The sequence below is a fragment of the Tamandua tetradactyla genome, chromosome 7, assembly GCF_023851605.1.
Source record: "Tamandua tetradactyla isolate mTamTet1 chromosome 7, mTamTet1.pri, whole genome shotgun sequence".
Lineage (NCBI taxonomy): Eukaryota > Metazoa > Chordata > Mammalia > Pilosa > Myrmecophagidae > Tamandua > Tamandua tetradactyla.
In genome coordinates this window covers 171,250,315-171,262,883 of record NC_135333.1, presented here as the reverse complement: position 1 = coordinate 171,262,883, position 12,569 = coordinate 171,250,315, and the positions used below count along the sequence as shown (strand labels likewise).

The window sequence follows — 12,569 nt, the reverse complement described above, 5'->3', positions numbered from 1 at the left end:
AAACAGAATTCATAGGCTGTAGGGCCAGGCTGTAAAATATGTTCCCTCTGGAGATGGAGACACTAAGGCGCAGAAGTCAAGGATACTAGGCCCTGAGCACAAAACAAGTGAGCTCTCTGCAGGGTTCCAGGGCTCTCTGGTATATTCCATGCTGCCTTTCAACAAACAGAGACCCTTACCTTTAATACCTTATAACTACATCAGCCATTGGATACTGGGATTTCTCAAAGTGAAGTGGCATTATGGCACAGCACACAGAAAGAATGGAAGCCACAATGCTTCCAGCTCCCCACCCTTCCCCAGGGCCTCTAAACCCAGCAAAACAATGTCTGGCTTTTAAAATGTAAGGTGTTTTTCAGATAATAGATTATCAGGAAGTAAAAGAGCATTATCTTTCTGGGAATGGAAAAGGATAGAAGTCAGGATCAAGGTTAAGAACTATTTTACTTCTTGTAGGCATATTTTATTCTTACATATTTTATAGGCAGAGTAAAATGTATTTGTTTTTATTGCTGCCTATTTCATGGCCACTGTCCAAATCTTAAATCCCAGTCACCGTCGATTTTTTGAAAAGCATATGCTGCCAGGTCCCCATGGCATGAATGGACAGTGTCTTGTTTCCCAGCAGGCCCACTTTCAGTGGACTCAGTGGGTGTCTGTCTGCCTTTCAAAGGAGCTACCTACTGTTAAAAAGCCTTCCAATGTATTGGAGTTATTTTGTTCTAAAAACATATATTGCTTTTATATGTTTTTAAAAACAATTTAATAAAGAACATTATAAAAGTTAAAGACAAATGCCACTTGGAGAATAACAGGAATGAACCAGAATAATTTCTTTGTCATTCATTTATTCTAAGAACAAACTGCCATTGAAAACGTACTATGTGGGGCAAAGCGCCACGCTCAGATGATTAATACAAGACTTAAATTCCTCAAGAAACATAATAAAGCTAGTAAATGTATTAAGTAACTTTAAAGTAACATTAAAGAAAAAAGACCACCTATCCACTGACAAACAGAACAACCATCTCTTAATTAGGCAACAGAGCAACGGAAATGGGATGAAAGAGAAAACGTGTAACGTGAGCCAGGCCTGCCATGTTCCCTGACACCCGCCCACATCAACCACGCCAAACGAGACCTGCTCCTGGTGAACAGGCCACACCTCTCAGACCTCACCAACCTCCTGCCTGTGTTCCCCTGGCGCGTCAAGGCCCACGCCCTCTTCCGCATCTATTACCGCACACGCCCCACTGCACGACCCCTGTCCCGCTGCCCCGAGACCGAGTTCTCTTTACAGGCCAGGCTGAGTGTTTGCACTCCAGCACCCAGTCACAGGCGGTCAATACCTGTTTGATGGATGATTACTAATAACAATCACGACAGCTACCTGTCAGTGACGTGCTTAATGTGCGCCAGGCACCGCCACAAGCATTTTATATCTATTTCACGTAATTCTATGAACAACCCAATGAGTTAGGAACTGCTACTTCCTCCACTTTACGATTAAGGAAACTGAGGCACAGAGAGGTTCCAGTGCAGCGAGTGGCGGAGCGGGGCCTGCGGTCCTGCCTCTTCTACCTAAACTGCTGTGTGCACCTGCTGACCAGGACAACCAGTTCTGCTTCTCTATTTAACATGCTGCCCCACCCCCAGGCCACATGCACTCACACTCAACCCTTAAAACTTTCTTTGTGACTTCCAGGTCAAGATGGCAGCTTAACAATGTACGCATTTTAGTTCGTCCTCCAGAACAACTACTAAATAACCAGAAACAGTAGTACAAAACAGCTCCTGGGGCCACGTCAGTGACCAGACACACATCATATCCCAGTCTGGACCAGCTGGACCCGCTGCAAGCACCCCCAGAACCGGAGAGTCTGCCAAAGTTAAAGGTACCGCATCATCTTATGCTGGTGGGACCTGCAGTCAGACAAGTGCCACACACAGGGCAGGATAAGAAAAACAGAGTCCAGAGACTTCACAGGAAAGTCTTTCAACCTGCTGGGTCTCACCCTCAGGGAAAATCGACGCAGGTGACTCTCTCCTCCTGATAGGAGGCCAGTTTGGCCTGGGAAAATCTGGCTGGGGTCTATAATATCTAAGTAGACCCTCCTAAGTGTGTGTGTGTGTGGGGGAAGGCAACACACAAGCAGGGCAAGAAACAAGAAAACAAGAACTGAAAAATTTTCCTCTGTTAAACAAAACTTAAGCTAAAGGTCCAGATAAAGCTGAATGGAATGTCAAAGAACAGACAGACAACAAATTCATCCAGCAAGAAAACCCTAGATAAAAGAAGTGAAAGCAATCTCCAGAATAAACTAATTAAGGTAATTAAATGCCTAGACACCAGCAAAAAATAATAAATCACACTAGGAAAACTGAAGATATGGCCCAGTCAAAGGAACAAACCAACAATTCAAATGACATACAGGAGCTGAAACAATTAATTCAGAATGTATGAACAGACATGGAAAACCTCATCAAAAACCAAATCAATGAATTGAGGGAGGATATAAAGAAGGCAAGGAAAGAACAAAAAGAAGAAACTGAAAGTCTGAAAAAACAAATCACAGAACTTATGTGAATGAAAGACACAGCAGAAGAGATGAAAAAAACAATGGAAACCTACAATGGTAGATTTCAAGAGACAGAATATAGGATTTCTGAACTGGAGGACGGAACATCTGAAATCCAACAAGAAATAGAAACTATAGGAAAAAAAATGGAAAAATACGAGCAGGGACTCAGGGAACTGAAAGACAATATGAAGCGCATGAATATACGTGTTGTGGGTGTCCCAGAAGGAGAAGAGAAGGGAAAAGGAGAAGAAAAACTAATGGAGGAAATTATCACTCAAAATTTCCCAACTCTTATGAAAGACTTAAAATTACAGATTCAAGAAGTGCAGCGTACCCCAAAGAGAATAGATTCAAATAAACATACTCCAAGACATTTACTAATCAGAATGTCCAAGGTCAAAGAGAAAGAGAGGATCTTGACAGCAGCAAGAGAAAAGCAATCCATCACATACAAGCGAAGCCCAACGAGACTATGCTCAGATCTCTCGGCAGAAACCAAGGAGGCAAGAAGACAGTGGGATAATACATTTAAATTATTAAATGAGAAAAACTGCCAACCAAGAATTCTATATCCAGCAAAACTGTCCTTCAAAAATGAGGGAGAAATGAAAACATTTTCAGACAAAAAATCACTGAGAGAATTTGTGACCAAGAGACCAGCTCTGCAAGAAATACTAAAGGGAGCACTAGAGACAGATACAAAGACAGACGAGAGAGGTGTGGAGAAGAGTGTAGAAAGGAAGACTATGAGTAAAGATAAAAAGAAGGAAAATTAGATATGACATAAAATCCAGAAGGCAAAATAGTAGAAGAAAGTACTACCCATGCAGTAATAACACTGAATGTTAATGGATTAAACTCTCCAATCAAAAGACATAGTCTGGCAGAATGGATTAAAAAACAGGACCCATATATATGCTGTCTCTACTCAAAGGACACGAGGCCAAGGACACAAATGGACATTTACACACCAATGTTTATAGCAGCATTATTAACAATTACCAAGAGATGGAAACAGCCAAAATGTCCATCAACAGACAGGTGGCTAAACAAACTGTGACATTTACATACGATGGAATATTATGCAGCTGTAAGACAGATAAAGTTATGAAGTATATAACAACATGAATGGACCTTCAGGACATTATGCTGAATGTGATTAGCCAGAAACAAAAGGACAAATACTGTATGGTCTCACTGATATGAACTGACATTAGTGAATAAACTTGGAATATTTCCCTGGTAACAGAGACCATCAGGAGATAGAAATAGGGTAAGATATTGGGTAATTGGAGCTGAAGGGATACAGATTGTGCAACGGGACTGAATATAAAAACTAATGGACAGCACAATATTACCTAACTGTAATACAATTATGTTAAAACACTGAATGAAGCTGCATATGAGAATGATAGAGGGAGGAGGGCTGGGGTATAAATGAAATCACAAAGAAAAATAGATGACAAAGATTGAGATGGTATAATCTAGGAATGCCTAGAGTGTATAATGATAGTGACTAAATGTACAAATTTTAAAAATGTTTTTGCATGAGGAAGAACAAAAGAATGTCATTACTGCAGTGTGCTAAAAATAGATGGTAATTAATATTTTAAAATTTCAACTAATGTGTGAGACTAAAGCAAAAAATGTTTATTTGGTACAAATCTACACTTTGACTAGTGCATCTCCTAATATAACTTATGTAGATAGTTGACTGAACACCTTAAGTACATGGAACTTTGCATAGGACATGAGATTTTGTTGGTGCGTTCAGGTGATGCCCTGATGAATCCCAGAGTGATTTGATCAGTGAGTGGAAAAGTATTTGCAAAGAATGGTGAGAATGGGGGAAAACTCAACTTCCCCAAACTGAATTCTTGATATTCTCACAAGCACTGTGGACAATCAAAGCTATAGGCTGAGCCTTGGGGTTTGTTCATATGAAACTTAACCCCACAAAGGATAAGTCAAGCCTACTTAAAATTTAGCCTAAGAGTCGCCCCCAACAGAACCTCTTTTGTTGCTCAGATGTGGCCTCTCTCTCCAGCCAACACAGCAAGCAGTCTCACCACCCTCTGTCTACGTGGGACATGACTACCAGGGGTGTGGATCTTCCTGGCAGCGTGGGACAGAAATCCCAGAATGAGCTGAGATTCAGCATCAAGGGATTGAGAAAACCTTCTCGACCAAAAGGGGGAAGAGTGAAATGAGACAAAGTGTCAATGGCTGAGAGATTCTAAACAGAGTCAAAGGTTATCCTGGAGGTTATTCTTATGCATTACATAGATATCACCTTGTTATCCAAGATGTAATGGAGAGGCTGGAGGGAACTGCCTGAAAATGTAGAGCTGTATTCCAGTAGCCATGTTTCTTGATGATATGTTTCTTGTATAATGACATAGCTTTCTCAATGTGATTGTGTGATTGTGAAAACCTTGCATCTGATGCTCCTTTTATCTACCTTGTCAACAGCTGAGAGGAACATATGGAATAAAAATAAATAATAGGGGGAACAAATGTTAAAATAGATTTAGTCTGAAATGCTAGTGATCAATGAAGCAGATCAGTAAGGGGTATGGCATGTAAAATTATTTTTTTTTTCTGTTTGTTATATTTTTCTGTTGTCTTTTTATTTCTTTTTCTGAATTGATGCTAATGTTCTGGGCAATGATCATGATGATGAATATGCAACTATGTGATGACATTGTGAATTGTTGAGTGTATGTGTTGGGAATGTTTGTGTTTCTTGTAATTTTTTTTAATTAATAAAAAATTAAAAATAAAATAAAGTGTTAAAAAAAAAAACTTCCTTTGTGTTTTCCATGAAAGTGTAGTTTAGAACTATAATATTCAACAAAACTAGGGTGACGGGTTCTTCATGTTTTTTTAAATATAAGAAAGTCTTTGCAAAGTTACCCAACTCTAGTGTCTATGACTGATGAAGTTGGACAGCTGACAAAAACGAAGTATTTCACTTCAAATGCTCACATGCTATGTGCTGTGAACGGATAGTAACAATACAGCAGAGAGCCCCAAGCAAAACAGGTGCTAAGTGGCCACTCCCTGTGCCAGCAGGACAGGCGACACCACCCCTTCCACACCGCCACACCAGGGGAGGTGAGGCCAGGAAGGGGTGCCCACTATTACAAATTAAAAACACCTAAGAGGACTGCACTTGTTCTAGAAATTCTTTTACTTTTTGCAACTGCGTGGCATGCTTCCCTTCTTGCAAACCAGCAAACAGGTTTCGGAGTGTAACAAAGCGCAAACAAGAACAGCATGGCTCACCTCCTGCAGCGGCCCATCGGGGACCGCGGTCCGCACCACGTCGCGCCTCAGCTTCCGCAGGTGAAGAAGCTTCTCTCGGTAGTCGCTCACGGTGGCGGGAACCAGCTCCGCCTGGCGCAGCACAGCGAGGGCACACTGGCGCTCAGAAAGCCCATCATCCTGCACAGCCAGAGAACACAAACCAGCAGGTCAGTGTCTGCATTTTCTAAAAGGAATGTTCAATGGAACCAAGCTTTTAAGAGGAAAGCACTGGAATGGGTAAGCAGTTTTTGTTTATTTTTATTATTATTTTTTTTAGGTGCAAGGTCCAGGAATCGAACCAGTTCTCCTGCATGGAAGGCGAGCATTCTACCACTGAACCACCTGTGCACCCAGTTTTTTAAATTAAATATGCAACATTCTTTGTTATAAATCATTTACTTTTCCTAATATCTTTTACTTTTTGGTAGATAATTTAGATTTAGTCTCTGACAGAAATGACAAGTAAAAACTAGGAAATTTATTCTCAAAATGAGTTGACTGGCAACTTTTTAACTTTATTTCTTAAAAATTTTTAAAAAGTTACTACACTTTCACTCAACAATTCTACTTATAATTATCTGCATTATGGAAAAATTTCCCTATACAAAGATATTTGCGCAAGGAAGTTGACTGCAACATTGTTCGAAGTGCTGAAAAACTAGAAACAATCCACATGGAGGGGGCTGAACCATACAGCCCCACAAAAGGTAACTGTGAGCCCAAATCCCAGGATGTGCACACGTGCCCTGACTTGAAAACAGGGTCTCTGTGGCTCTAATGAAGTTAGGACGAGGGCACATCAGCCTTGGGCGATAACTTAAAGAGGAGGAAGCTCTGGGGACCGAGGCAGAGATGCCATCACAGCCAAGGACACCGGGACTCAGGGGCCCCAGGAGTGAGCGTGAGGCAGGGGCCCCCCAGAACTGCTCGAGGAGCCAGACCCCACCTGCACCTGCTATGGACTTCCAGCCATGCAGTTATGACGGAACAAACGTCTGCTGTTTTAAGCCGACCAGTTTGTGGTATTTGCTATGGAAACTAATACGCCACCTAACCATCCATCAACTGGGAACTGGTTATGTAAATGAAGATATTTTTAACTGTAGAAAATGTGGTAGAACGAGAGGTATTATATGGGGTAAAAAAAACCATGATAGCTTTTTTTATAGATTCATCTATGACTACCAAACAAGAATAAAATGTGTGTGTAAACAAAAAATCTAAAAGAATATTTGCCAATTAAATGTGGGTTTTAAGAGGTGGTCTTCTTGATGGGTAGGAATACGAATTCAAAAAAATAATAATTGTTATGAAATGTATATGATGTTTGAATTTTCTGCCAATGTTTCATTCTTCTTGGCAGTAAAAAATATATATGTAAAACTTTATTATTAAAAAAATCTGAATCAAATAGTTAAAATACCTCCATCAATTCTGGAAGCCGAACATCAAAATGGTTTAGGATCCGTATTGTCAAAAGCCGAATCTAAAGAAAGTAAAAGGCAAATTTCAAACTCCAAAGTTTAACCATAGGAAGAAACTGATTAACAATCAGTAAGATTTAAGTTTCATATAAAAAAGGGAAAAATATCCTTTGGCTTATCTGTTCTACGCCCATTTCAAGCCAAACCAGATGTTATTCACATAGTATGTGGAACAAATAATTATCAGACAAGACTGAGGAGGACAAGGCTGTTCAAAAATCATGCTGTTTCTCTGAATGTTGACACTCTAAGTGTCTCAATAAATAAGTGGAAAGAATCGAATTAAGCTTAAAATTCAATTAAAATGAGTGAGTTTTATTCCTAAGTCATGTATTCTGGCATTTCCATGAGCAACAAAATCAGCAAGAGAGGGCTGGAAAAACTATGGAAATTTTCAGTTCCACCCTAACCCCACTGAGTCCATACTTTAGAGGCAGGGATCATGAGTCTAGGTTTTTAAGTTCCCCACCCAATCTCGCTTCCATCAGTTTGCAGACCAACGTCAGGAAGCTCTGCTTTAAACAGGCATCACCCCATGGCAGCACTCTCCGCTTTAACAGGTATCACCTACAGCAGCACTCTCTGCTTTAACAGGCATCACCCATGGTAGCACTCTCCATTTTAACAGGTATCGCCCCAGAGCAGCACTCCCTGATGTAAGGAGGCCTGACCATGCACTGGCAGTGTACACAGAGAACAAAAGAGGAGACATAGACCACACACCACAAGACAGTATTACCTTGGAAACACCAGTTGAGATGTTTGCTCGCAACTTGGAAAATAATTCCATTAAAGCTTCCTCAGAAAGTGGCCCCTTGCAGCCACACAAGGATAACCTCTGGTAATAGAGATCGGCCAACAGCAATGCAGACGGCTCCAAGGGAAACATTCTGCAACAAGGTATTTATCAGACCATACACCACAGGTATTCAACTATAACATACAGTCTAGAAGTCATCACTGATGAAGCAATTGTAAAAGGTGAGTTGAAATCTTTCATGGACATTTAGCATCATTTTTCTCTTTTTTCTTTTTCACAGGGACAGGCACTGGGAAACTAACCTGGGTCTCCGACATGGCAGGTGACAACTCTGTCACTGAGCCACTGTTGCCTGCCCTTAGCATCAGTTCATAGATGAAGAATCTGAGGGCTAGCAACAGCGATTGACCTGGGATCAACCACACACAGCCAGGTGGACAAAACAGAGGACATTCCCAGGACAGAGATGCAGAGCTGTCTTTCAGCTCTGTCTAGCTGCACATGAAACTCACACAAAAGGATGCTGATACCATTTGCTAGGTGTCTACTGTGTGCCAGGCACAGCATGAATGAGGGAGGTGACACAGGGGACCAGGGCGAGGAAATCTGGGTTTGGAACAATCGCAGCATTCAACAGCAGTGTAACTTCAGGTAAGAGTTGTTCAACCTCTCCAAGCTATCCTCCTTCAACAAACAGTCATGAGCGCCTACTACAGGGCAGTGCAGATACAGCAGAAAAGAGAAGTCCTCAAAGTAACGGGGGGTGGAAGCCAGCAAGTAAATGCACTGTTAAATAAATGAGAAGACTGACAGTGACCAGTGACGAGAAGTAAAAGGGGATCAGGGGAAGAGGGCTAGGAAGTGATGGGGACTAGGCAAGTAAGAGGGAGGGGAGTGAGAAGAGGTGAGTGATAGCGGCTGGGATGTATATAACAAAAGGCCAGCAGACAAATTTTTTCAAATGCTGACCATGTCAAGCTGAGGCCGAACAGCAAGCAAGAGCAGTAAAATGTGCATGCTGGAACCAGTACAGAAGTCACAAAAGGTCCACACTGTCCTGCTGAGAGCAAGTCAGCATTACCTAACCTTCACAATCTACAACACTAGTGTACACAACTATAAAATACTCTTCACAAAAATGAGTTTGTTTTTAAAGACTGAAAAAAGGTAATTATTTTAATTAGAGTATCTGAATCAATGTAAATTTCACTTTGTGAACATAATGCAGGTATAAAACATATCAAAGCAAGGATTTTTACTATGTCCAAGATTTCACAAGAACAAAAGCTTCTACATTTTACTCATTACTAAGGTAAGTGGAAAATATACTTTCACTTACAATACTAAATTCTTCACACGTTCCACAGGAACCAAATGAAGAAGTTCAGATGACTCCTCCAAACTTAGCAGAGTGCTTACAGCTTGACAAAGAACAAACAAAGTTCCTAAAGGCAGAAAAACAGAAGAAACCACATTACTTATTTCTTTGATGCAAGAACTATCAAAATCTCATTTATATGACCCATGGTACGTAAAAAAGTTCTGAAATTAAAGTGAATTTGTGTTTTCTAAAGAATTATTGGTGAAATGTTAGATCATAAAAGAAAGGAACAAAAAACAGAAGTCCATAGTCACACTTCATTTCTCATAAGAGAAAAATATATTTAGAGTTAGAGGAAGCTAAAAGGTTCTGCCCATTAACATTATCAAAATAAGAATTTTCAAGGAGAAAAGCCTTGGGCTTTTCAACAACCAAAAGCTCACCTCTGTGTAACTCACGTCAATTCTACTTCTCTAATTTATAAGAAGTCACGTATCCAGTGGCTCTTGCCTACGACCCACTCAATTGCTGATACTGACCCACTCAACTGCTGATACTGAATAACACTCATCTCGTCTTTGCACCAAGGCTGGCAGCTGTGGCCCCCAGGCCAAATCCGGTAGGCAGCCTGTTTTATGTAGCCAGTTTGCTAAGAGTGGTTTTACATTTTTAAAAGGGTGCTTAAAAAAGCAAAAAACAAAGAATATACCATAAAAACTGAGTGTGGGCCACAAAGCTTAAAATAATTACTATCCAGTCCTTTACTGAAACGGCTGCGAGCCCCTGCCCCAGTCTGCAGCCCAGCCCAGCCCCAGAAAACTTTCCGCAGGGCTGGTATGTTCCATACTTGTGCCATCCCATCAGCAGGTGAAATATGTAAAATCTATCTTATTCTTCCCTATATCTGCTCCATGTCTAACCAGACCTTAGCACATTCATATTAAAGGAATGAATGACTATACACATGCTAGAAAAACGAATGTGCTAGAATAAAGTAAAATTATCCACATGGAAGCTGCCTTCTCAGGACTGTGGGAGACCCACGTGTGTGTCACAGGAAATGGTGCTTTGGGCATCCGGCTCTCCTAGAAGAGTCCCGATGGACTTCCTAGGGCAGCTGCACTTGAGCTGAGGTTGAAGGGCAAGGGAGAGTTTACCCAGTGACAGGAGGGCAGGCCGGCAGGAGGAAGGCGTAGGCAAGGGCAGCCAGAGGCCTGTACGGAGAGTGCTTGCTCAGGGCTAGCACCGGGACAGGTGGGGAAGGAGGGGCATGCCAGGGCAAGGGTGTGGGGGGAGATGGAACACAAGAAACAAGGCCTGAAAAATGAGGGGTCTTCTCTGCCACATCCTTTTTTTAAAATGCAATTTTACTGAGGTATATTCACACCCCAAACAAACATCTGGTGTCATGCTATCCTTTCAACACTTCACCTTCAGATTCAGCTTACACTCATGCCACCCTGCCCTGGTCACATTATGAAGTACAACAGTACCACACCTCCATCTTACCCTCCTTTGTCCTGGTTTATCATACAGAGGGCATGCCAGAAGACAATGCTTTCACTGTTCTCTGGAATTCCACATGCTTACAGTGACTTGGGGCATGCCAGAAAAGAAAAGGAAGAGAACAGGTGCTGATAGTAACTGACCTTTTCCAAAGCTCCCCCTGTCAACAGCCATGAAGAGGGACTCAATGAAGCATGTGACCAGTGGTATCACCTTGTCTTTCTCAAGTGGTCTGCCAAGAAGTGGGAAAAGGGAACAGTTCAAACTGGCATCCAATGGCTTTTCATCCAACAGCAAGGAACAGCTAACACTATTTCAGTCAGTACACTAAGTAGCGTTTTTGAAATTAAGCACAGTTTCTTTTCTTACCTAATATGAGGTAACACTACAAGGGCTGCCCAGGAGTTTGAAAGGTAGGTAGTATCTTTATTCGGGGGCAATTGAATTATAGATAAGAGATGGTCCAATACTGGAATCTGTGCCTTTTCTCCAGTGGATCTAGTCTTCTTCTGCTTTATGTAGGATCTAAAGGATGAAAAGGTGAACAAGTGCTTAAAACAGAGAATAGAACTGTGCTTGCCCTCTGAAGCATGAAATAAAATTGCCTCCTTTCTGTGTGTGGAGAATTTGGGGGTTGGGAGGAGGACGCTGTTGGCACCAGAACACAAATAACTAAGCAAATGTGAGTCATTAATTGCCATGTAATTCCCCTGCTTCACAACTTACAATGATCTCCTTCAACAAAATCCATTCCTTACCTCAACCTGTAAGACTGTGTGATCTGGCACTCGCCTACCTCTCTCTCTCATTCCAGTCCTCCTCTGCTTGGTGGCTGCTGGCCACATGGACCTTCTTTCTGTTTCTTAAAAATGCTAAGCATTCCCTCTGCCGGGAAAGCCTTTTGCCCAGATCTTTGCACGGCTGAACCCTTCCCACCACTCAATCGTGGTCCAGATGTCCTCCTCCAGAAGGCACTGCCGTCCTAACCCACTCTCCCTCTCAACACCTGCTTTATGCTCTTCTTAGGACCATCTAAAATCATGGTTCATCTGCCTCACCATACCCCTGGTCCTGAAGAATGGAGATCTCCAAAAGAAGGCACCTTTCCTTACTCACTGTTACAAACCCAAGGTCTAGAACAGTGCCTGATACAGTAAGTATCTGTCAAATGACTAGGAATAAATTTATCTTCTGAAGAATCCTTTTGCATCTATCATCTCTTTCTACTCTTGCAACAAATCTCTGAGATGGGTGGATCAGAGTATTACTAAGAACAATCAAACTATTAATTACAGAGGGGTCAAGGTGATCTCACAGACCTTAGCTCCGGGAGGGGGGGTGGCAGAGGAATACTTTCTCAGAGAAAGTCACACAGAAGTTGACACTTGTCCTACATTAATATGCCTGCATTTATTTATTTATTTTTATCCTCCCACATTCCAAAGAGGATTTGGCAAGGCTATAGAAGGACACTGTCAGGCCCTTGGCTTCATCTCACAGGAGCCAACAACAAAGCAGTTTCATCCATGCACAGAGCCCAGAGTTTGTTACTTCTAAGCAAATTGCAGACTGGGTAGGCGTTGAAAAATCAAGAGAAATGTTCCAAG

At 41.7% G+C, this 12,569-nt stretch overlaps 1 protein-coding gene across 2 annotated transcripts in view; it reads right to left on the bottom strand.

The window, feature by feature from the left end:
• Positions 1 to 12,569, bottom strand: part of UTP20 (UTP20 small subunit processome component) — a 121,889-nt gene that overhangs the window by 87,654 nt on the left and 21,666 nt on the right. For both annotated transcript variants that reach the window (XM_077111769.1, XM_077111768.1), the window contains exons 13-18: positions 11,332 to 11,487; positions 11,106 to 11,194; positions 9,475 to 9,580; positions 8,115 to 8,265; positions 7,315 to 7,377; positions 5,871 to 6,029 (exon numbers count right to left, since the gene is read on the bottom strand). In XM_077111769.1, coding sequence (XP_076967884.1) covers positions 5,871 to 6,029; positions 7,315 to 7,377; positions 8,115 to 8,265; positions 9,475 to 9,580; positions 11,106 to 11,194; positions 11,332 to 11,487 — 724 coding nt within the window. The remainder of the gene's footprint in view (positions 1 to 5,870; positions 6,030 to 7,314; positions 7,378 to 8,114; positions 8,266 to 9,474; positions 9,581 to 11,105; positions 11,195 to 11,331; positions 11,488 to 12,569) is intronic.